The sequence below is a fragment of the Thamnophis elegans genome, chromosome 3, assembly GCF_009769535.1.
Source record: "Thamnophis elegans isolate rThaEle1 chromosome 3, rThaEle1.pri, whole genome shotgun sequence".
Lineage (NCBI taxonomy): Eukaryota > Metazoa > Chordata > Lepidosauria > Squamata > Colubridae > Thamnophis > Thamnophis elegans.
The window spans coordinates 138,177,037-138,203,398 of record NC_045543.1 but is presented as its reverse complement, the minus strand read 5'-3'; the positions used below and the strand labels follow the sequence as shown (position 1 = coordinate 138,203,398).

At 44.4% G+C, this 26,362-nt stretch overlaps 1 protein-coding gene across 1 annotated transcript in view; it reads left to right on the top strand.

Annotated features, from left to right (window-relative positions):
* LOC116506256 (mitogen-activated protein kinase 4-like) overlaps positions 1–23,457 on the top strand; it is a 44,608-nt gene extending 21,151 nt beyond the window's left edge. Inside the window, exons 3-4 of the mRNA XM_032213904.1 lie at positions 21,718–21,919; positions 22,770–23,457. Coding sequence (XP_032069795.1) covers positions 21,718–21,919; positions 22,770–23,457 — 890 coding nt within the window. The remainder of the gene's footprint in view (positions 1–21,717; positions 21,920–22,769) is intronic.
* The last annotated feature ends 2,905 nt before the right edge of the window (positions 23,458–26,362 follow it).

Sequence of the window (26,362 nt, the reverse complement as noted above, 5' to 3'; positions counted from 1 at the left end):
TTCTGACTGTCTCAAGGTTAATTCAGCCTCCCATCCCTCTGAGGTCAGTAAAATGAGGACCCAGATTGTTGGGGCCAATGCGCTCACTCTGTAAACCAGCCAGAGAGCTCTGTAAAGCATTTTGGAGTGTTATATAATTATAAGTGCCATTGCTGTTTTATAAACTTTAAAACAAAGAAGTTTACTCCCTTGCTAGAAATATTTGGTAGTAGCTGGAAAAAGAAGCTCCAGATATTTATTCAGGACTTGAGTGCATTGCCTGCTGTTACTTAACAAAAAAACACCTTCATTTTGTGGTTGGCCCAACTGTGACTTTTGTTCTTCTTCATTGTGTTTATTATTATTCCAAAATCTCTGCTGCTTATTTTGCAATCCTGCAAAATTTCAACACCTTGGGAAGCAGCTGCACGCAGCTTCCTTAAATAAATAATAAGGTTAATTAATAATGGATTTCACGTCCTTTTTCTTCTGAAATAATCTCACCCAGGAAGGGCTGGGAGTGTTGGACAGTCGCCTTCTATAATTGAGAGGTGAGTCTGATGATCCTCAAATCATGGTTGGAGCAGAGAAATGCGGAGATTTTTCCAATCTATATTTTAATATAATATAATATAATATAATATAATATAATATAATATAATATAATATAATATAATATAATAGTATAGTATAGTATAGTATAGTATAGTATAGTATAGTATAGTATAGTATAGTATAGTATAGTATAGTATAGTATAGTAATGCCATGCCATGCCATGCCATGCCATACCATACCATACCATACCATACCATACCATACCATACCATACACACACACACACACACACACACAAACTTGAACATATCATCTTACATTAAATAGTGTGTCATCTAGGTAAAAATGTCTCTGTGCTATTACAATCAAAATTTACAGTATTCATTACATTAAACACAGTAAACAGTAACAGAGTTGCAAGGGACCTTGGAGGTCATCTAGTCCAACCCCCTGCTCACGTAGGAGACCTGTACTAGGGATTCGAACCGTCGAACTGCCAACCTTTCTGATCAACAATCTCAGGGTCTTGGCCCTGATTCTCTAATTTTGCAATAATAACAATCAGCATTATCACTATTCATTTCTCCCTCTTAACGTATCTTCTAATGAAAATATAACATAATATTAGGTATAATAACCTTAACAAACATATTACTAATCACCATCATATTGTTTACATCTCTATCTGAACATATATTCTTTATTTCACTGATCTCCATTTATTTCTCCCTTCTGTTTTTATTCTCTAACCACCCATAAAAAAGCTCCCATGTCATATAATATTCTATTTGTTCTTTCTCCTTTGTAGCAAGTGTTAATCTGTTCATTTCTGCACATTCTAATATGTTCCTAATCACATTCTCATCCGTAGGGATCTCATCACTTTTCCAGTTTTGAAGAAATACAATTCCAGCTGAAGTTAATACATGTATAATTAAATATGCATTTCCTTTACTGTAAGTTTCGGGCAAAATCCTCAATAAAAATATTTCTGGTTTTAAGTCAATATGCTGCATTATCTTTTCCAACCACATCTGTATTTTTGTCCAGTGTTTTTGTTGCCTCTCTTTTGCTGCAGTTCTTAATTAACATCTGTTTGAGGAGTAACTGAAAAAATACAAGTAGTCCTCACAACCGTTCAAAGTTACAACAGCACTGAAAAAAGTGACTTATGGCATTTTTTTCATACTTACAGCATCTTTGCAGCATCCTCACAGTCATATGATTAAAATTCAGACGCTTGGCGACTGCCTCATATTTATGACGGTTGCAATATCCAGAGGCCATCCAGGGTCCCCTTTTTGTGACCTTCAGGCAAGCAAATTCAGTGGGGAGAGCCAGATTCAATTAACAACCCTGTTACTAGTTTAATAACTGCAGTGATTCACTTAACAACTGTAGGCAATAAAATGGAGCGAAATTCACTTAACAGCTGTCTCACTTAGCAACAAAAATTTGGGGGTCAGTTGCATTCATAAGTTGAGGACTACCTAAATTACAAATGCTTCCTATGGCTACTGCCGGCACTATAAAGCAGTGCTTCTGAACCTTAGCCCCTTTAAACTGAGTGGACTTTAACTCCCAGAATTCCCCAGGCAGCACAGCAGAATTCTGGGAGTTGAAGTCCACACAGTTTAAAGTTTCTAAGGTTGAGAAACAGTACTATAAAGCATTGGGAAGAATTCCAGAAAGCATGCTCTGCATTCTTTCCATTATCCTTTTTTATTTTGATCAAGTTTTTATTTTATATTGCTTATACATATTAATGCATGAGCAGTGTGATGCCTGGGTATCATACATTTCAGTACACATAAACATAATATTATTATTCATAGTTCTTACATTTCAATTTCATTTCATATTATTTAAACATTTCATACTACCGCCATTCAATTTCTAAACTTCCCTCTTATTATTACAAATAACTTATTATGTTAATATATGTATATATATTGTTAAAGGTAAAGGTTCCCCTCGCACATATGTGCTAGTCATTCCTGACTCTAGGGGGCAGTGCTCATCTCAGTTTCAAAGCCGAAGAGCCAGCGCTGTCTGAAGACATCTCCGTGGTCATGTGGCTGGCATGACTAAATGCCGAAGGTGCACAGAATGCTGTTACCTTCCCACCAAGGGTGGTTTTGGCATTTTTACGTGCTTTGAAACTGCTAAGTTGGCAGAAGTTGGGACACGTAACAGGAGCTCACTCCGTTAAGCGGCGCTAGGGATTCTAACCACCGAACTGGCAACCTTTCTGATCGACAAACTCAGTGTCTTAGCCACTGAGCCACCATGTCATATATGTGTGTGTGTGTGTGTGTGTGTGTGTGTGTGTGTGTATGTATATGTATATGTATATTGTTATTCCCCTCTTATTTCTCTTTTTATTCTAACTTTTATTCATGTCACCGTTGTATTCAAAAATGTTTCTTTTCTGTCTACCATCTTTCACCCGCTTTATTATTCATATTTCCCTTATTTAACTCTTCACATCTGTATCTATTAAAGTTTCATACTTCATTCTTTCATTGCTCAGTGTTTCAATATACAATTCTAATATCAATCATAATATCATTTAAACATATAGGCTAGATCTATTCATATTCCTTCCATTCATCCAATCCATGTAATTCTACTTTTAAAACACATGCTTATATTAAAATATATTCTTTCATTATCTAATTACTCATTTAATTTTATTATTAATATTTATTATTATTAATGTTGTCATTTCACTGCTAATCATTATCTTATTTGAGTATAGCAATAGCAATAGCAGTTAGACTTATATACCGCTTCATAGGGCTTTCAGCCCTCTCTAAGTGGTTTACAGAGTCAGCATATTGCCCCCAACAACAATCCGGGTCCTCATTTTACCCACCTCGGAAGGATGGAAGGCTGAGTCAACCCTGAGCCGGTGAGAAGTAGCCTGCAGTGCTGCATTTAACCACTGTGCCACCTCGGCTCTATGTATGTTAAGTATGTTAATGCATTCTTTTCCCTACCTTGCTTTGTTATTTATTTGTTTGTTTTTGTTTACTTATTTACTTTTGGCACTTCATAGGATCTTCGGTTGCCTTTGGTTGGTAGATGATGCTTGTTTGTGTAAGGGTTATATATAAAAACAGTGAAACCACACACTCAAAGTTTGGAAACAGATTTATTCTGGCTCTTTGCGTAAGGGGTTGTCGTTGGAATTAATTTTCAGTAGGCTTATTTTCCCATGAATCATCTAAGCCGCTTGTCTCTTATTGCCTCTTGAGATGGTTAATTAATTCAGAGAAGGGCAGCAAGGATGATCTGGGGACTAGAAAATAAATCCTGCAAAAGGGCTTGAAGGACCCGGAGATGTATAGCTTTGAGAATGAAAACAGCAGGGGCCTCGTAACAGTCTTCAAACACTTTTTTAAAAAGATTTTTTTTAAGGAGCCCGGGCGGGAGGGGGGAACGGTTGGCAGGGAAGGGGTGAGTAGAAGCTGGTGAGGCACCCCTCCACATGAGTGACATCGAGTTGGCCATGCCCACCCAGTCACATGACCACCTAGCCACGCCCACCCAGAGGGTCATTAGGCAGATCATATTAGTGGTCCGCGGAATTTAAAATTATGAATTTAGTGGTCCCTGAGTTCCAAAAGGATGGGGACCCCTGCTGTAGGAGCCGAGGTGGCGCAGTGGTTAAATGCAGCACTGCAGGCTACTTCAGCTGACTGCAGTTCGGCTGTTCAAATCTCACTGGCTCAGGGTTGACTCAGCCTTCCATCCTTCCGAGGTAGGTAAAATGAGGACCCGGATTGTTGTTGGGGGGCAATATGCTGACTCTGTAAACCGCTTAGAGAGGGCTGAAAGCCCTATGAAGCGGTATATAAGTCTAACTGCTATTGCTATTGCTATTGTAGTGGAGGTTTCTTTTGAGATAAACAGAAAATAGTTATTGAATGCAATTTTAGGTTTTGGATTTTGACCAAGGCTACCATTCCTAGTGTGTCCAAGCAATCTTCACTATTTTTTCCACCATCTCTTTTAAAATAAATGTCTCTCTACCAAAGAAAGCTGCAGCTTTACATTGTTACTAATTCACATACAACCCTAGCCCCCCCCCCCCCAAAGTGAACAGGGAAGAATGAATGAGAAAATAACATGATTTAAGTATTGATTCATTGTCTGCAATGCTTTGTCATCTTTGTGATTCATGTTACATTGATTGTATTGTCATTTCTTTGTCTGAATGTTGAGAGCGGCGCATAGATGTCGAAGAGCTGGGTGGCATGCAAGTTTAAATAATAATTAATCAGAATAATGATTGGATAACAACGTCAAATCCAGTCTAAACAGCTGGCTGGCTGTGTGACGAAGCATAATAATATTTAACACCATGAAGCAACAGCCATCTGCCTATCTCAGTCTGTGCTCAGCACATCCTAGGTCCCTGATGGCAAACCTATGGCAGAGCCATATTAGCCGGCACGGCAGCCTTCAGCTTCGGCACGCATGTGTGTGCCAGCCAGCTGATTTTTTTGGCCTTCCAGAGGGCTGAGGGAGGTCATTTTCGCCCTCCTCAGGCTTCAGGAAAGCCTCCAGAGCCTGATGAGGCCAAAAAACAGGCCCAACAGGCCAACCGGAAGTTCGTTCCTGGGCCAGTGGGACGTTTTTTGCCCTCCTCAGGCACCAGAGGCTTTCCTGAGCCTGGGGAGGGTGAAAAAGGCCTTCCCTGGACCTCCGGAAGGCCAGGGAAGGCTATTTTCACCCTCCCAGGCTTCAGGAAAGCTCCGGAGCTTGGAGAGGGCAAAAAGTCCCCACCCCTGTGGGGAGGGGGGGGGTGCATGCAAGTGCACACAGGGTTTTTCTCATGCACATGCACAGGTGGATAGTGGTGATGGTGGTCATGCGTGCATGCGCAAGTGAGTGGGCACGCCCGTATGCACGGTTTTGGCACATCTACTGCAACATGCTCTACATGGGGCAGCCCCTGAAGAGCATTCGGAGACTTCAGCTTGTCCAGAATGCAGCCGCGCGAGCGATCATGGGTGCACCTCGGTTCACCCACGTAACACCTATCCTCCGCGAGCTGCGCTGGCTGCCTATTGGTCTTCGGATACGCTTCAAGGCGCTAGTCGTCACTTATAAAGCCCTTCATGGTATTGGACCTGGGTACTTGAGAGACCGCCTGCTGCCAATTACCTCCACTAGACCGATTAGATCCCACAGATTAGGCCTCCTCCGAATCCCATCCGCCGGCCAATGCCGACTGGTGACTACCCAGAGGAGAGCCTTCTCTGTGGCTGCTCCGACCCTCTGGAATGAGCTCCCCATGGAGATTTGAACCCTCACCACCCTCCAGGCCTTCCGCAAAGCCCTTAAAACCTGGCTGTTCCGACAGGCCTGGGGCTAAAGAGCTTTCGCCCCCCCCCCTCTCGAATGGTATGGTTGTTGTGTGCTTTTAAATTGTGTACTGTTCTGTTCGTCTTTTTTATTCCTTATCTGTACCTCCTCCCTTGACTTGGATTGTGAACCGCCCTGAGTCCCCTTAAGGGAAAAGGGCGGCATAGAAATATAATAAATTCAATTCAATTCAATTCAATCTTTAGAAAAAGGAAGAAGTTGATGTGCGTGAAGGCTACCACCAGCTAAAGAACTACAGCAGTGTTTTTACATTGGGAGGAAAATGAAGAGGCGGAGGGGGAGAAGAAGGAGGAGGAGGAGCAGAAGCAGCAGCAGAAGAAAGAGGAGGAGGAGAAAGAGGAGGAGGAGGAGGAGGTGGTGGTGGTGGTGGTGGTGGTGGTGGTGGTGGTGGAGGAGGAGGAGGAGGAGGAGGAGGAGGAGGAGAAAAAGTGACAGCAAAACATAACAGAAGAAATGTAGAAAATCAGGAGGAGGAGGAATAGTACTCGAGGTCCTGGGTGCCATTGTAAAACATCTGAAGCACCACTTGGAACACTAGTGGCATTGACAGAATCCCCATCAATCAATTGCAAAAGACCTATTTGGAACTATTTACATCCTTTGACGATACCTTTAACATGCCATCAAACCATCTGCTTGACTGAGGTCCTTAGGAAGGACTCAATAGGTGGATAAAAATATGCCAAATCTAGTTTAAATAACTGGCTATGTGACCAACCTTAATAATACCAAAACAAAACTGATTCTCGATGACACAGAAAATCGTTTCCCCTGAAATAGATTTGTGACCCATCATCACCTCTGACACAATTAAAACTTTTTATTAATATCTGACTCAGCGTTTAGGAGTGAGAAGCTACACTAATTTTAAGATCACACTGGCTGCATCCTCCATTCAGCTGCTGATTTGAGATAGTTAATAATTTAAGCTACACTAATGAGATTTCAACAGCAACAAAACAAATACACCATATTCTTAAGGGTGCTTTGCTTCCAGTTTAATTTGAATGTCTTCAGCTAATGGTTTTCAGAAATAAGAAATGTGGGATGAAATTAAATTTCTTCCTGGACATGGTTTTGTCCTTACTCATGACTTGTAATTATTTTCTGTTAATAAATCCCCCCCCTCCATTTTTTTAGCCCCTTACAGCAGAATATAATCTTGCTTTCCAGAGCTAATAGCTTTTTCTTTTTGTAAGCAGTTTGCACAGAGATTGTGCAAGGGAAGATATTTATGTAACTCTCTTATCCCTGGTACCCCCACCTTGGTGGTAGCTAAAAATATTCCTTCGATCCTTTTTGAATCACAAATAGCCCTTGTGGGCATTTACTTATTTTAAAAAATGCTCCTTAATTGGTATGTGCAGTTATTGTACTCCTGCCTTCATTTTGTTCTTGGGCACCAATAGCTAAATTTGGAAAATATTTTTTTATCAAATTCTATTAGGAGAAATATTCACTTCCCAACTCCAGCATCAAATGTTAGAATATTACTTTCTATCTACTACATACCATTTCCCCCCAGCAATTTTTCCTTCAAGATTTCACTGTGAAACCACATTTGCAAGTTCCTTTATCCGATTAAAAAAAAAAACCCTGAGGTGTTTTACTATGGATGGAAACTAATCAAGGAGAGAAGCAACCTAGGAAAAATTTCCTGAAAGTTAGAACAATTAATCCGCGGAACAACTTGCCTCCAGAAGTTGTGAATGCTGCAACACTGGAAGTTTTTAAGAAGATGTTGGATAAACATTTGTCTGGAGTGCTTTAGGGTTTCCTGACTAAGCAGGGGGTTGGACTAGAAGACCTCCAAGGTCCCTTCCCACTTTGTTATTCTATTCTAAGTTACCCACATGGTTGCAGCTACTATTTTGACTTTTGTTTTTTTTTTGTTTTTTTTTTACTGTGCCAGCTGTGTAAAAAGAGAGAAGTGAGGAATGGCCAAGATCAGGCTTTCTCATTCTTGGTCACTTTAAGATGTGTGGACTTCAACTCCCAAAATTCCCTAATCAGCAGCTGGCTGGAGAATTCTGGGAGTTGAAGTCCACCTGTCTTAAAGGTGGCCAAGAATAGGAAACTTTAGCCAAGACCAAAAAAAAGTAGGAGTTTATAACTGCAAAAATCTTCCTTTATATCAGGGATGTCAAACTTAGGTCGTCACATAATCATGTGATGTATTGCAACTTATCCCCCCCCCTTTGCTAAACTGGGGGTGGGCGTGGCCAGCACGTAATGCATCTGGCCCGTGGGCTGTGAGTTTGACACCCATGGTTGAATTTCTCTGAAATCTGTTCCTAACAACCTTCCCCTCTGAATAATTGAAACTCAGACTCTGGAAGTAGAGACACATGCAGATTTGTTTAGCTAAATCTTTCCCCTTGTGTATTTCTTCACTTCTCTCCTTCTCGCTCGCTTGTTGTTGAAACTGATTCAGTCCATGCTTTCTTTTGGGATATGTCTATGCCTCGTGCTTAACCAGGTTAAAAATAGCTTGTTAAAATGGATTTTAACCCCTCTTTTTGTTTTAGATTGCTTTGCCCTATGTTATAGCCTACATGTTAGTCTGTGTGCAGCTTGACAGGCAGCTCAACCCACCTATCCTCCAATGAAACAGATCGTGTGGGTAGATCTGGATGTTTTATTGAAAGAACAGGATATGGTGAAACTGGGGAAAATAGGGATACATGGAAGGAGAACCAAATACAAGATAGACAGTATTAAGTTCCTGCTGAACATAACAATTAATAAACACAAGCAATTTAAATCTCATCAGCAATGCTCTGTGTGTATGGGATGTGGGTTTGTCCTTGGATGACCATGTACCATAGATTAAGATGGATTCTTCTTTGTGCTTCTGCCTTCTCCAAATGTTAAAGGAAAAGGGAGCCTAGATTCCTAGTGTGCACTTGTTTTGAGAGTGCAGGCTGATGGGTAAAGGGGTTGGGTCAGCTTCAAACAATATAATTGGTATTTGTCTCTGTGGCCACTAGATGGGGCTAGTGCAGAGGGGGTATTCAGCCAGTTCTGACAGGTTCTGTAGAACTGGTAGCGGAAATTTTGAGAGTGGGGAGGGAATGGAGATTTCCCCTTGGTATCCTTCCCCTACTATGCCCACAAAGCCACGGCCACAGAAGCGGTAGTAAAATTGTTTCAATCCCACCACTGGTCTAGAGAGCAACAACAGTATATTAAGATTGTGTGTTTAGACATATTTGTCCCTCAGGCCACTAGATGGGGGTAGAGGGCAACAACAGTATATAAAGATTGTGTGTTTGGACATGTTTGTCCCTCAGTCCACTAGATGGGGGTAGAGCGCAACAACGGTATATAAAGATTGTGTGTTTGGACATATTTGTCCCTCAGGCCACTAGATGGGGGTAGAGCGCAACAATGGTATATAAAGATTGTGTGTTTGGACATATTTGTCCCTCAGTCCACTAGATGGGGGTAGAGCGCAACAACAGTATATAGTTATATGCTGAGGCATGACACCCTAAATGCATATACTCTATCCCTTTCACTTCATTGTTGGTGTGATACAGGTAGTCCTTGAGTTATGACCACAGTTGATTAAGATCCTCTAGACCAGTGGTCCCCAACCTTTTTATCGCCGCGGACCAGTCAGCCTTTGATAATTTTACCATGGCCCGCTGAGCGCGCGCAGGGGTGGGGCGGCGTTGTTCGCGACGACCAGGAGCCTTTGGCCCAGGAGCTTTTGCGCACGGCCCAGCAGCCTTTGCGTTGCAGCGATCATGTCCCCCGGCCGCTGCAGCGATCATGGCCCCCGGCCGCTGCGCGGCCCGGTGCCAGGTACTCCACGGCCCGGCACCGGTCCGCGGACCGGGGGTTGGGGACCACTGCTCTAGACTATCTTCAATACCGGAAACATGTTCTGTCAATACAGTTACAAGTCCCAGCATTTCATCTTTAATTTTAACAACCCTGGCATCGATTTTATCATACAACTCCTGTTTAAGTTCTTTTATTTCCCCTTTTATTTCTTTTATTTCTTCTTTTCCCTCCTGTTTTATCTCCTGTTTTATCTCCTCTTTAAGATCTCTAAGTTTATCTTCCATTTTAATTGTCTGAGCGTTGAGAGCCACACTTAATTCACTCAAGAAGAATTCTTTCGTTAACAAATCTCCAGCAGGGGGCATATGGAGCGGAGGTTGCAACCTTGTGCCAGGCACTGGGGATGTGCCCCTGGGAATAGAGGGCGACGGTTTCAGATTAGGATTTGATTTTGAGGCCATTGCAAATTTTATCTTCCGGCAGTTAATAAACCTCTACTGGCTGACTGTACAGCTATAAGAAGAGATGCTGAATTTCCCCCTTGGTTTTGAAATTTGAGGCTTGGCAAAGCTTTACCGAGGATTTCAGAAAATAAGCATTGTAACAAGACAGTTCAGCAAATTCATCACCATTTAAATTCCAGATAAGCAAGATTAATGAGAGAAAGGAAGTCTTGTAAAAATGAAACTAATTAACAAGTTTCTGCTGGCCGATTGTGAGGCAGGGTGATAAATACCTCCTTTGAAATTTTAAGATTCTGTAGCGTTTAACAAAGAGATTAAGAAAATAATCATTGTTACAGGAGAATGCAGCCGGCTCGGCGCCATTTTAAAAGCCTTTAAGTAGATAGATTTTCAGAAGAAGATCTTGTAAAAAAAAAAAGAGAGAAGCTAAGATCTTGGTAAACAATTAATGTCCTCGTAAACGGATTCAGCTCGTATTAAAATCAAATAAATCAAACCTGTGAGCTGAGTGGGAGAGATCTTACTTTGTACTGCACAATGCAGTTTGAAGTTCCCAGCACGGACGCCGTTCTGCCTTGGGCTAGCCCCACTCTCTCTGCAGACACAGAAGCTGCAAAAATCGAAGGGCATTTGCCAGCAAAACTATATCTTCTTCCCTTCTTGCCTGAAGGATAAGAAACCTGTGGACGTCAGATAGATGATCATCTAAACAGATACGTGACCAGGAATTCGGGGGCAGCTATTTTAAACTGCCACCATCAGTAAGCTCCTCCCAGGAAGCAAAAGTGAAATATTTACTGTATCCTCTCAGTGCGATTCATCTATCAAAATTCCTAGTCACTGTGGACACCAAGAAAAGATTTGAGTAGATTTATTGTCTTAGACAAAATAGGGACATGGCGGCTCAGTGGCTAAGACGCTGAGCTTGTCAATCAGAAAGGTCGGCAGTTCAGTGGTTCAAATCCCTAGCGCTGTGTAACAGAGTGAGCTCCCGTTACTTGTCCCAACTTCTGCCAACCTAGCAGTTCAAAAGCACGTAAAAAATGCAAGTAGAAAAATAGGGACCACCTTTGGTGGGAAGGTAACAGCGTTCCATGCGCCTTCGGCATTTAGTCATGCCGGCTACATGACCACGGAGACGTCTTCAGACAGCGCTGGCTCTTTGGTTTTGAAACAGAGATGAGCACTGCCCCCTAGAGTCGGGAACGACTAGCACATATGTGCAAGGGGAACCTTTACCTTTATTGTCTCAGAAGGTGAACTGGCTAGTTAGGGTTAAAAGGGTCATAGCTGATTTGAAGACACAAAGACCCCCTGGGTTTGTAAATTATACAAGAAATATTATTTTTAAAAAACAATTCAGAAGACAATAGCAAATCCTTTTTCTACTTTTGCCAAAAAATTCGGCCGATATGTCGTCCATGGTTACCTGGAATCCAGTTTGACTCAAAAAATACTCTCCTTTTTTGGGGGGGGGAGGGGGGGAAGGATTGTTTAGCATACACATAAGAAACTGTGGTTACCTTTCTCCCTCTAGTGGTGAAGATAGACAAGTGAGATTTGTGATTTGTCTATGGATATTCTCAGACATCCCGGTCATGTATGGCCCAGAGGTGCTTTTTCAAAAGGCAACTGGACTTTGTTTTTCCTTGAAGATGTTTCGTTTCTCATCCAAGAAGCTCCTTCGGTCTGAAGGTTTGAAAAAACACAGTCGGGACAAGTGATATTCCTGACTTAGTGCAGGGGTTTCCAAACTTGGCGACTTTAAGACTTGCTTAAAGACAAGGCTGGCTGAGGAATTCTGGGAGTTGAAGTCTACGAGTCTTAAAATTGCCAAATTTGGAGACTCCTGATTTAGTTCATTGGCAGCAACTAAACACATGTAGAGAAGAGCAGCAATGATGATTAGGGGACTTGAGGCTAAAACGGTTCCACCACAAATGCGCGAATGACAAAAGCGCGCCTGACTAAACCACGGTGACAAAACCGCGCCGACAAAATCGCGCCGATGAATGAGCGCTGAAGCGCGCCGACAACAGCGCGCCGACAGAAGCGCGCTGTAACCCTAACCCTAACTCTAAACCTAACCCTAACCCTAAACCTTACCTTAACTTAAATCGCGCTTCTGTCGGCGCGCTTTTGTCGGGGTGCTGTTGTCACCGCGCTTTTGACATCGCGGTTTTAGCACCGCAGTTTTGTCGGTGCGCTTTTGACATTCGCGCTTTTGTCGGGTCACAGGCTAAAACATATAAAGAACGGTAACATGATATCAGGGTTCCAATACTTGAGGGGCTGTCACAGAGAGGATAATATTTTCCAAATTACCTGAAGGCCAGACAAGGAATAATGGATAGAAGCTAATCAAGGAGAGACTCAATCTGGAAATAAGGAGGAATTTTCTGACAGTGAGAACAATCAAGCAACTGCTTGTCTTCAGAGGTTGTGGGTGCTTCATCGCTGGAAGCTTTCAAGAAGAGACTGACTGCCATCTATCAGAAATTATGTAGGGTCTCCTGCTTGGCCATGGGTGGTGGACTAGAATCAGTGGTCCCCAACCTTTTTATCGCCGCGGACCAGTCAGCCTTTGATAATTTTACCGTGGCCCACTGAGCGCGCGCAGGAGTGGGGAGGCGTTGTTCGCGACGACACATTGATTGTTTATATATCACGTGCGTACCAGCGCGGGGCTCTCTTCCCTGGAGCCTTTGCGCACGGCCCAGGAGCTTTTGTGCATGGCCCAGGAGCCTTTGCGCTGCAGCGATCATGTCCCCCGGCCGCTGCAGCGATCATGGCCCCTGGCCGCTGCAGCGATCATGGCCCCGGCCGCTGCGCGGCCCGGTGCCAGGTACTCCACGGCCCGGCACCGGTCCGCGGACCGGGGGTTGGGGACCACTGGACTAGATGACCTACAAGGTCCCTTCCAACTCTGTTATTTTGTTTTGTCAACATGTGATTCAGTCGTGGGTTTCAAAAATTTTTGGAACCTCTTCTGTAGGTGTGGCCTGCTTTCCGGGTCCATTGGTGGAATCTCTTCTAACCGGTTCGGTGGATTTGACGAACCGGTTCTACCGAACTGGTGCGAACCTGTAGGAACCCACCTCTGATGTGATTGTACCGTTATTATCCCATGTAATGCTACGTATTTTCAGTTCCACGTATTTCCAATTTGGAGAATATAATATGAGAAGGACCCTTTACTGTAAGAAGCTCAGAGAGGCATCTCTCTTCTGGGGGGGGTAGATGGATTGCATTAGGTGCCCCCCCAAAAGTCACTAAAAAGGCACCTTTGTAAGGCCTGGCCCCTCCTCCTTATTCAGGAAAGTAAAGGCTCTCGAAACTTAGCATTTCAAAAGGAACCTTTTTATTGAATAGAAGTGATAGCAGGGCAAAAGCAAATCAGGTCATACAGTTAGAATAAAAGGATTTAGAAACCCCTCCCAACAGCCCAGTGTGGATTCAGCCAATCTGCAGGTATGAAGATGTTATTGTACCGGCAGCTCTGAGAAAGTGATAAGGGAATTTTCTCGGGGTCATCCTCTGCAACCCACATGGCCCTCCCTCCCCTTACATTTCCCAAAAGGTGAGAAAAATGCCAGAGTGCCTGGGCACCAGGCTAAAAGGTTATAAATCAATGGTTACAGGATGCAGGATATATGGGAGAGAGAGTAATAAAACATAAAAGTATGCAAAGTGTAATAAAGATGCACAATGAATCGGGGTCCCCCTCTTCCCCCGAAGAATACAGAGAGAGCCGAGGTGGCGCAGTGGTTAAATGCAGTACTGCAGGCTACTTCAGCTGACTGCAGTTCTGCAGTTCGGCTGTTCAAATCTCACCGGCTCAGGGTTGACTCAGCCTTCCATCCTTCCGAGGTGGGTAAAATGAGGACCCGGATTGTTGTTGGGGGCAATATGCTGACTCTGTAAACCGCTTAGAGAGGGCTGAAAGCCCTATGAAGTAGTATATAAGTCTAACTGCTATTGCTATTGCTATTGCTATTGCTATAAGAATGATGCTAGTCGTTGTTGGGGGGGGGTTCCTAAACATCATGTGCACAGATAATGTACAGGTCGCCCTCGACTTACGACCATAATTGAGCCCAAAGTTTCTGTTGCTAAGCAAGACAGCTAAGTGAGCTTTATCCCATTTGATGACTTTTCCTTGCCACAGTTGTTAAATTAGTAACATGGTTGGTAAGTGAGTCTGGCTTCCCCATTGACTTTGCCAGTGGTGGGATTCAGCCAGTTGGCACCTATTCGGGAGAACCGGTTGTTATCTTTCTAAGCAGTTCGGAGAACCGGTTGTTGGAAGAAATCTCCTTTTGTTTTTTTCCCACTTTACAGGGCTAATCCTGTAAGGAAGGCAGGAAGGAAACATTCTGGCGTTGTTTCTAGTCTAATCTTTATTGACCTTACAGAAACTGCCTCTCCGGTTAACTCTTGCTACATTGTAACAGCTAAGGCCAAGCGCCCATCGACCTGAGTGATGTTGAGTTGGCCATGCCCACCCAGTCACATGACCACCAAGCCACGCCTACCCAGCTGGTCATTAGGGCAGAGAACCGGTTGTTAAATTATTTGTACCCCACCACTGGTGCACTATCAGGGAGACTTCATAAATCTATATTCATTTCACCAATCAGCCAAAGGGTTTTTTGAAAAAAATATTCTGTGGAATGAAACTGGTGCTGTAGACTTTACTCTGATAGAAAGAACATGGAAAACATTGATGTAAAAGAGAACATATGTACTATAGAGCAGGTGTCACTATCCTTTCAGACCTCAGGGGCTACTAAATTCATAATTTTAAATCATGCGGACCATCAATATGAATTTTAAAAAAATAAATAGTATGAAGTGCAATATAAAAAATGCAAATAATTTTCCTGTGGACCACCAAAATTTTCTCACGGACCATGTGAGGTCCACGAACCACCGGTTGGTGACCGCTGGTATACAGAGCTAGTCCTCAGTGTCCAATCATAATTGAGCCCCAAATTTCTGTTGCTAAGGAGGCAGTTGTTAAGTGAGTTTTTCCTCCATTTTATGGCCCTTTTTTGCCATGGTTGTTAAGAGGATCTGGCTTATCTGTTGACTTTATTTGTCCAAAGGTTGCAAATGGTGATCACATGACCTTGGGACATTGAAACTATATGGCCCACCTTTTAATGGAAAATCCTGTGGGTGGATGTCCCAAAGGTGCTTTTTGAAGAGGCAACTGGACTGTTTTTCTTTGAAGACGTTTCGCCTCTCATCCAAGAAGCTGCTTCAGCTCTGCATTGCTAAATGTCTGTGGAGATTCTCAGTCATCCAGGTTGTCTCAAGAGGCAACTGGACTTTCTGGTTTTTCTTTGAAGGTGTTTTGCTTCTCACCCAACCTCTGAACTGAAGAAGCTTCCTGGATGAGAAGCGAAACCTCTTCAAAAGAAAAAACAAGAAAGTTGCCTCTTGAAAAGCACCTTTGGGATAACCATGACCTAAATGACTGAGAATCTCCATAGACATTTACCTATGAATATACTGTATGTTTATCGGCGTGGGTCCCTGCCAGTTCTAACCTCTTCTATAGAAGAGGTTCCACAAATCTACAGTGCCATTTAGAACCGGTTCCAGCTCCCTTTCCCCGCCCGTCCGTACATCATCAAGATGAAGAGTGAGAGGAGGAATTCTGGGAGTTGAAGTCCACAAGTCTTAAAGCTGTCAATTTTAAACACCCCTGGTTTTTTCCCCCCCTAAACGGTTAGAGGTGCAAGGGTCTTGTAACTTGACAGCTTTAAGACTTGCGTGCTTCAGTGCCAGAGTTCCTGAGCCAACATGACTGGAGGAGGAATTCTGGGAGTTGAAGTCCACAAGTCTTAAAGCTGTCAAGTTTGAACACCCCTGGGGTTTTTTCCCCCTAAAGGGTTAGGAGTGCAAGAGTCTTGTAACTTGACAGCTTTAAGACTTGCGTGCTTCAAATGCCAGAGTTTCTGAGCCAACATTTTGGTTGCTAAGCAAGAGTATTGTTAAATGAGTTTCACCACGTTTTACAAGTTGGCCACGCCCACATGACTGCCAAGCCACTCCACCCAGTCACATGGCCAGCAAGCCACTCCCACAAAGCAGGCCACATCTACAGAAGAGGTTCTAAAATTTTTTGAAACCCACCACTGATGCGTATGCACTCAAACACACACATTCAAGCTGAGCTTAATTTATGGTGATCTCATGGAGATATCCATGAAGTTATTAAACGGGCTTAAATGCTTCTTTTGGAGGTTTTTTTAAAAAAAAAATGCTTTGAAGATTATCGTATTTTTTGGAGTATAAGATGGAGCTTCCCCCCCCCAAAAAGAGGCTAAAAATCTGGGTGCATCTTATACACTGAATACAGCATTTTTAGCCTCCCGAAACCCCACCCCCTTTGCAAAAATGGCCGTGCAGAGCCTTTTGGGGGCTTCCAGAGTGCTCCTGGGGGCTGGGGAGGGCAAAAATGAGCGAAAAACAGGCTGTTTTTCTGTATAAGCCTCCTAAGGGTTATGCATGTCCTTTTTTGACAAAAAACAGGGCCGTTTTTTGCTCGTTTTTGCCCCCCCCAGCCCCCGGGAGCACTCTACAAGTCTTCTAAAGGCTATGCATGCCCTTTTTTTGACAAAAAAGCAGGCCCGTTTTCATGAAAAACGGGCCATTTTTGGGAGGTTTTTGCAGAATGCAAAAACTTTTTTAAAAAATTTGCCTCTTCAAAATCTTGGTCCGTGTCAGCCTCTGTTTCGCTACTTGCTTTCGGCTGCCATTGAAACGGGGAGGGGGAGGCCTGGTATTTGGGAAGGGAAGTTTTAAGTACAGGAGGGATTGTGTAAAGGGAGTTTTGTTCTCGCCATCTACTGCACATACTGGAGATAGTGATTGGAGCCGCCAAGGCCAACTGTCCTGCGTACCAACCTGATGATGGTTTTTGAAGTGGAACTCACACGACACCTAAGGGATTTGCAGATTGGACTAGGGATGGGGTTACCAAGGGGAGGGGGTTGGGTCACATACTGATATGTATGATTTCGCACGCTTTTGCCTCAGATCTTGCTTTGCTTAGCTGCTATCTATTCATAACCAGTAAAAGTACTCTTAATTCTGCGAAATGGAGTTAAGTGGTTTCTTTCTTGGTTGCTGAGGGAGGCTGGCTTGACATTGCGTCTTATACTCCGGTGCGTCTTATACTCTGAAAAGTACGGTATTTTATAAACCACTCTGAGAAGTTTTTACCTCAAACATCAGTGTGAAATGAATGTCAACAAAGAATTTAAAAATAATGTATGAAACAGTCTTTGGTTGTTTTAAATATGTGCCGACGTTTCCATTTTGCAAAAAATGAAAGCCAATATTCTATAAAAAAGCATTTTAAAAAACCCAACTACCTGGAACATATATTTTTGCCTGCGGTCTTAAAAAATTGTAATCATCGGAAATCAAAGGCCTATTTTTGATATTTGATCAGTTCTTTAACGAAGAGTTCCACAGTAAATATCTGAACTTTTATATGCTATTCCTGTCTGCATTTCCAAGTTAATGTTTTAAAAGTATTTATGTTAACTTAATTGTGTTTTGCTGATGCAAAAGTAAAGGCCAATGAATGGAAGCCTAAGGACTTTTGAAAGTGTCTTGAGACCATGAAGTTCCAATTTCAGCCCCATTTACTCCCCAAATGCACTATTAGTAACAATCCAAAGACACTTTTGGGAGAGAAAGCCTCACTGAACACAATAAAGCTTACTTTTGGGGAAAGCTCAGTGACATAGTGTCCAAATATTCGTTGCCTCAGCTTCAGGGGTAACTCTTAATTTTAAAAGAATACTGGATTCCCCACATGTCCAAAAGTCAAATTTCCTCTTAAACTTAATTAGAGATCTGCTTTTGAATGAAGAACAAGGACACTCCATAGTTAATGGATTCAGAAAATAAGGAAAAGTATCTCAATGGAAATGTTCAGATTCCATTGCCAAGGCAACAAGGAGTTATACATTTGCTCAGGGGTGGGCTTCAGAAATTTCAGCAACGGGTTCTCTGCCCGGCTGCTGGGTGGGCACGGCCATAGTGGGCGTGGCCCAGTTGGTCTCTTGAACCATGGCGGGGGTGCCGTTTTTGCCTTCCGAAGCCTTTCCTTGAGCCTCTAGGTGGGCGAAAACTGCCTCCCCCGGGTTCTGGAGGCCCTCCGGAGGCCGGAAAGGGGCCCATTTCCAGGGTTCTGGAGCTTCTGGGAAGCCTGTTTTCCCCCTCCCTGAGCTTCCTCGTGGGCCTTGCACTTAACTTGCATTAAAAATGGGTCACGTGGAGATTCCTAGGAGGGGAGGGGTGGAAGGCGTGGGGCAGGGTGGGTGGGGCCAGCCAGGGGTGAGATTTGGAGGTTCTCTGAACTGGTCATAACATTAACTATGGGTTCTCCCGAACCTGGGCGAACCCACAGCAGCCCACCTCTGCATTTTCTGAAATTGAGGATATCCAGAAAACATTTGGACACAGCATAGACCAGGCGTGTCAAACTCAAGACCCAGGGGCCAGATTCGGCTCACGGGTTTCTTAGATCTGGCCTATGAGCCTGCCCTAGAAATAGCGAAGGACCAGCCCATGCTGCCTCTGCTAGCGAAAAGGAAGTTTAGCTCAACCCTCCCAAGCTCTGTTTTTGCTGGCAGAAGGGCTGCTGTCAGGGCTGCTTCGCTCAGTAACCAAGAAAGAAACCACTCAACTCCATTTTGCAGAATTAAGAGTACTTTTACTGGTCATGAGTAGATAGTAGCTAGGCAAAGCAAGATCTGAGGCAAAAGCGCGCGTAATCATAGGTATCAATATGTGACCCAATCCCCTCCCCTTGGTAACCCCATCCCATAGTCCAATCCAAACACTCCACAGGTGTCATGTGGGAGACATCTTCAAAAATCATCATCAGGTTGGCCTTGGCGGCAACCCCTCTCTCTGCCAGATGCGCAGTAGATGGTGAGAACAACTCTCTTATTACAGTCTCTCCTGCACAGATTACTTCCCTCACCCAAATACCATGCCCCCCCTCCCCATTTCAATGGCAGCCAAAAAGCAAGCAGCAAAACAGAGGCTGACAGCTGCAGAAGGCTGTCGTGGCCGAAAACGGAGCCCAAGCCGGCTGTGTGCGACCTCCCCGAGCTCTGTTTTTGCTAGCAGAGGGCTGCAGAACGCTGTCGTGGCCAAAAACGGAGCCCGGGATGGCTGTCATGGCCGAAAATGGAGCCTGAATGTCACGCCCACACTGGCCACACCCACCCAAGGTCAAACACAATCCTGATGTGACCCTGAATGAAGTCGAGTTTGACGCCCCTGGCATAGACAAGACAACATGCTGCAGCCAACTCGTCAAGGGATAGCTTGGCACGAGACAACTCACAGAGGATCAATTTAACAATTCAATGTAATTATTTAAAATAAAATTTAAAAAGTGATTTTTTGTCATTCGCATTTCATTTTATCCCTCTTTTTTGCATCCTTTCTTTAATTATTCTATTCCACAATTTCTTTGATATTACAGTAGCTCTTGTCGCACAGTGAGTTGTCCCATGGTAAGTTGTCCTGTGGCAAGTTGGCCACAGCGAATTGTCATAGACCCTAGACCAGTGTTGGCGAACCTTTTCGGCCTTCTTGAGTGTGCGGGGAGTGCTGGAAACCAGAACAGCAGCTCCCCAGTGCATACACATGGGAGCGCCGGAAACTGCAAGAGCAGTTCCCCGGTACACATGCGCTTGCCGGGAAGCTGAACTTCCAGTTTCCAGAGGGCACCTGCGCGCTGGTCACCCGATCTTCCAGTTTCTGGCATGCATGTATATATGAAGACCAGCTGGCTTGCACCACGGAGCTGCTCTTCCGATTTCCGGCGCTATGCGTGCAAAAATCCACTAGAACCTGGAAGAGCGACTGGCAATGGCTGGCATTTGAATTTGAATTTGAATTTGAATTTGTGTTTATTTGTATGCCGCCCTTTTCCCTGGGGGGACTCAGGGCGGCTCACAATCAAAAGGAAGGGGGGAAACAGACTTTTACATATAGACAGTACATGATTAAAACGCAACATTCATACCATTCGGGCGGGTCACAATCTTTAGCCCCAGGCCTGACGGGATAGCCAGATTCTAAGGGCTGTGCGGAAGGTCTGGAGGGTGGTGAGGGTACGAAGCTCCATGGGGAGATCGTTCCATTGGGTCGGGGCTACCACCGAGAAAGCTCTCCTCCGCGTGGTGGCCAGTCGGCATTGGCCAGCGGATGGAACTCGGAGGAGGCCTAAACGATGAGATCTAATGGGTCGGGGGAGGTGATCGGCAGTAGGCGGTCTCTCAAGTACCCAGATCCACTACCATGAAGGGCTTTATAGGTGGCAAGTAGCACCTTGAAGCGTATCCGGAGATTGACAGGTAGCCAGCGCAGCTCGCGGAGGATAGGTGTTACGTGGGTGAAGCGAGGTACACCCACAATCGCTCGCGCGGCTGCATTCTGGACTAGCTGAAGTCGCCGAATACTCCTCAAGGGCAGCCCCATGTAGAGCACATTGCAGGCATGCCCGGAGAGATGGCTCTGCATGCCAGCTCCAGCCCATGTGTCATAGGTTCACCATCACAGCCCTAGACAGATACAGCAGGAGGAGGAAGAGGAACTCTCAGACTTGCAGGGTTCTATTATTATAGCCAAGCTCAAGAAAAATAGCTGTAGCCTTCCAGTGGTGTTGATTTCCTGGTCTGGGGCTAACAATCAAGCTTCACATTTGATCCCTTCTGTGACCGCAGGAGGGATTCTGTTTATTGTGCAGATAATGTACAGGTCATCCTCGACTTACGACCATAATTGAGCCCAAAGTTTCTGTTGCTAAGCAAGACAGATAAGTGAGCTTTATCCTATTTGATGACTTTTCCTTGCCACAGTTGTTAAATTAGTAACATGGCTGGTAAGTGAGTCTGGCTTCCCCATTGACTTTGCCAGTGGTGGGATTCAGCCAGTTCGCACCTATTCGGGAGAACCGGTTGTTAACTTTCTAAGCAGTTCGGAGAACCGGTTGTTGCAGGAAATCTCCTTTTGTTTTTTTCCCCACTTTACAGGGCTAATCCTGTAAGGAAGGCAGGAAGGAAACATTCTGATGTTGTTTCTAGTCTAATCTTTAATGCCCTGCTTACAGAAACTGCCTCTCCGGTTAACCCTTGCTACATTGTAACAGCTAAAGCCAAGCGCCCATCGACCTGAGTGATGTTGAGTTGGCCATGCCCACCCAGACACATGAGCACCAAGCCACGCCTAGCAAGCTGGTCATTAGGGCAGAGAACCGGTTGTTAAATTATTTGAATCCCACCACTGGACTTTCCTAATGGTGATCGCATATAACTTCGAGCCACTGTGACTGTCATAAATACATGCCAGTTGCCAAGGGCCCGAATTTTTGATCATGTGACCATAGAGGTGCTGCGGTGGTTGTAAGTTGAGGATGACTTGTAATTTGCAACACTGGGCCAGGGGTATGTACTCTTGGTTTGATTCTATATCTGCCTCTTGCAGCTATCGACTTTTTGGAAAAGATACTGACCTTCAATCCGATGGACCGGTTGACAGCAGAGATGGGCCTTCAGCATCCTTTTATGAGGCCGTACTACTGCCCTGAGGATGAACCTGTTTCTCAGCACCCTTTCCGGATTGAGGATGAGATTGATGACATTTTGTTGATGGAAGCTAATCACAGCCAGATCTCCAACTGGGATAGGTACGTTTCTTCTCTAGGTTGAATTACGCAGAAACACAGAAGGTCTGAGAATTCTATTCCAAATTTGGTTTGCTTTCTTCTTTACTTTTAAAGTTTTGGAATGGAATAGAATAGAATAGGATAGAATAGAATAGAATAGAATAGAATAGAATAGAATAGAATTCTTTATTGGCCAAGTGTGATTGGACACACAACAAATTTGTCTCTGATTCAGAAACTCATAGTATACATACAAGCAACAAGTGATAAATAATGATCTTAATCATAAAATACAATCATCATAAATCATAAGATACAACATATTTTTCAGGGCATAAGCGCACCTTTCCCACCCAAAAAAGAGGGTGAAAATCTGGGTGCATCTTATACACTGAATTCAGCATTTTGGCCTCCCGAATCCCTGCCCCCTTTGCAAAAATGGACAGGCAGAGAGTTTGGGAGACCTACAAAGTGCTCCTGGGGGCTGGGGAGGGCAAAAATTAGCGAAAAACCAGCCGTTTGTTGCTTGTTTTGGCCAGCCCCCAGGACACTCTACAAGCCTCCCAAAGCCTATACATGCTCTGTTTTTTCTGAAAATGGGCTGTTTTTTGCTCATTTTGGCCCCCCTCAGCCCCCAGGAGCATTTTGCAGGCCTCCCAAACTCTCTGCATGCCTAGTTTTTCATGAAAAATGAGGTGTACAGACGGTTTGGGGGGTCTGCAGAGTACAAAAACTTTTTTTAAAAATTTACCTCTTCAAAATGTTGGTGCGTCTTATACTCCGGTGCGTCTTATACTCCGAAAAATATGGTAACTATTACATGTGAAATGTTTCATTTGTGTCTAACCCTGTAGTTATTTCAAATAAACAGATACCAAGTAAGCTTATCCTCGGATTTGGAATGGCGTCACGAAAAATGCCACGATTTGGATGAGGTGCAGCGAGATCCCCGCGCAGGATCCGAATCTACCGCCGAGGAAGCTCAAGTGGATCCCCGCAAATATTCGCAGAGTAGCTCGGAGAGATTTTTGGAGCAATCGCATTCCTCAATGGACCGAACGTTTGAAGGGGACTCTGGTCACTCCTGTGATTATAAAGTTGGCTCACCTTCTTACTTAGACAAGTTGTTGTGGAGGGATAGCAAGCTCCACCACTATTCCGAACCCAAGCTCATCCTAGATTTGTCCCATTGGAAAAGAGCATCTATTGCCCCCGCGCCAGAGATAACGCTAGAGGAAGAACCATCCAACCTTTTCCTGGAGATCGCACAGTGGGTCACAAGCACCCAGACGGGACTCGACTGCCCCAACGCTCTTCCGGAGATTCAGGAACGGAGTCTGCCGTCTTCTCCTCCGTGTCTCCACAAAGAACCTAAGGAAGTCGACAAGAAAGCTGACCCTCAGTTTGACTTGGATGTCTTCATCTCCAGGGCCTTAAAACTTTGCACCAAGCCGGAGGATCTGCCCGATAACAAACTCAAAGACATCAATGGAGCCTGTCTAGCAGAGCACCCAAAGGAAATTGTTCAGACAGAAGGGTTTCATAAAGAGAGGTGGTAAATAAAGGGACAAAAGTTGGCTTAAACTAGTATCCGTGATTATTCTCCTCTAAAATTCAGTTTAACACGATGAATTGTAACCAGGGGTGGGATTCGACCGGTTCGGACCAGTTCAGGTGAACCAATAACTCTGACTATCAGCTGGCAGTGAACCGGTTTGCTCTGACTTTCAGCTGCGCCCGCCCGCCCCAGTGTTATACTCACCTATATTCCCTTTTCTGAAGCCCAGCTGATAGGCGCAGCAGAATGAATTGCCCCACCTCAGCTGTTTTCCTCCCCGGCAGTAATGCGGAAGGTGATTTCTCTGTAAACTGTGCATGCGCGCTCAGCGAACCGGTTGTTAAACCGGTAGGATCCCAGAAGGCATGAAATCCTCTTACCTTCACTACCAGTTCGGAACTGGGAGCGGATGCGCAGGGCATCCGTGATGACATCTGGGCAGGTGGGCGGAGCCTCCCACCGCCGCCACTAATGGTTCACCCGAACTGGTGCGAACCGGCGGAATACCACCTCTGGACCCCACTCCTGATTGTAACCCAGGTTTGAATGCACATGGAACACACCAACTCCTTATTTGATCATTGTCGGAAGGCCTTCAACTTAAAGGCAAGCACAATCCAAGGTCTTGGTTTTTCTATGACTTGGAAGCCAACCTAAAAAGCAATCTGGAGGTGTGAATGAAATACTGATTTTTTAAAAAAAAATATACTGCCTTAACAGTCTTGCCTTTACCTATGGATGTCAGCTTTTAGTGCAGAAAAATCCTTAAATCCAAAGGATGCTATTCTGTTAATTCTACGTATTTCCCCTCCCTATTATGAGGATCGTGTGGTGTTAGAGATCTAGGGAAAACCAGGCACTTTGGTCTTGGAAGTATATGATCCATACTGGCCTGGCACCTTTCCTGAAAGCCCAAAGATTATTTCTTGCTTCCGCCACCCTTATTTGCAAGGCTGAGCAGAATTACCACCCATGCTTTTCATTAGCCATCCATAACCAAGCAGCCTCCATCCCTTGCAAAGCTCAGATTTCCCACCCAACACGCTTTTGGGGAATCGCGATATTGCAGCCATAACTCATGCAGTCCTAGATTGAGAAATGCCAAATTACAGAGTGAAACATTGGCTTAGAGCAGTGTTGGCAAACCTTTTCGTCACCGAGTGCTGAAACGGGAGCGCACATGCGCCAGAAACGCAAATGGCCCAGTGCACAGTCTGAAAAAATTTCTACTCTATCAACCTTTAACCTCTGGTGGGCTCACCTGGTCTATATTTTTTTCAAGTTTGATTTGCTTTGCTCTCAGTGACACAAGGATGAGACTTCACAGTAAGAATACACTCTAGATCAGGGGTGTCAAACTCAAGGCCCGTGGGCCGGATGCGGCCCGTGGGGTGTTTAGATCTGGCCCACAGGGCCACCCTGCAAACAGCGAAAGACTGGCTTGCAGTGCCTCTGCCAGCGAAAATAGAGCTCGGGAGGCCCGCTGGCAAAGGGTTGCAGGAGGCCGTCGCAACCGAAAATGGGGCTCGGAAACCCGTTTTTGCTGGCAGAGTGCTTGAGCCACCATAGATGACCTGGACACGAGTGATGTCAAGCTGGCCACACCCATCCCAGCCAGTGGTGAAATTCAATTTTGTTTTTACTACCGGTTCTATGGGCATGATTTGGTGGGCGTGGCATGGCTTGGTTGGTGTGGCTTGGTGGGTGTGGCAGGGGAAGGATACTGCAAAATCCCCACTCCCTCCCCACTCTGGGGCCAGCCAGATGTGACATTTGCCGGTTCTCCAGACTCCTTAAAATTTCTGCTACCGGTTCTCCGAACTACTCAAAATTTCCACTACTGGTTCTCCAGAATCTGTCAGAACCTCCTGGATTTCACTCCTGATCCCAACCCTCGGAGGTCAAATGCAACCCTGATGCGGCCCTCAATGAAATTGAGTTTGACATCCCTGACTTGGCCAACAGCCGAGGGGCCTGTATGGTGGCAAGGCAGAATAGTTTGGGCGTGAAGATAGTCAGAAAGACCAACTAATGTGTAGCTTTGCTCTGACCTATCTTTCAAAGATTTCTCCTTTCTTTTCATGACACTACAAGTAGTCCTCGACTTATGACTGGTCACTTAGCAACTGTTGGAATTTACAATGGACTCCAAAAAAGGGACTTACGGCCTAGATTCAAACTTCTGATGTCCAATGCCCCCTATGGTCGCCTGACTGCATTCTGGATACTTGTCAACTGGCCTACACATCTCGCAGACCAATAACCTCAATTTATGACGTTTTTGCCAGAAACCAGAGTTTGCTTCCAGTTTCCAGCAAAAATAAATAAATAATGCCCTTAAGGGGTTCATTTAACAACTGTGGTATTCACTTTATGACCGCTGCATTTGTTTAACAACTACCATAAAACAGGTTGTAAAATCGGGCATATATGGTTATATGGTGGCCCTCTTTATAGTTGTCATGATTTTACAACCGAAATTGCAGGCTCAATTGAGGTCATAAGCCGAGGACTACCTAAAGAGTCAAATTTGAAAAGTTTAGTTTTTAAAAAGTTCAGTACACATAGCCCTGGACTACAATTGAGCCCAGAATTTATGTTGCTAAGTGAGAAATATGTTGTGAGTTTTGCCCCATTTTACGACTTTCCCGGTTTGTCAAGTGAATCATGGCAGAAATATCATAAATATGAATCAGTTCTCAAGCATCCAAATGTAAATCAGGTGACCATGGGCATGCTGCAATGGTCGTAAGTCTGAAAAATGGTCAAAGGTCACTTTTTAAAGTGCCGTCATAACCTTGAATGGCCACTAAATGAACTGTTGTAAGTCAAGGACTACCTGTACCAGAACAACTAGTACTGCTGTGATCTACTAGTAAAAAAGCCAAAAATCCCACTAGTGTACC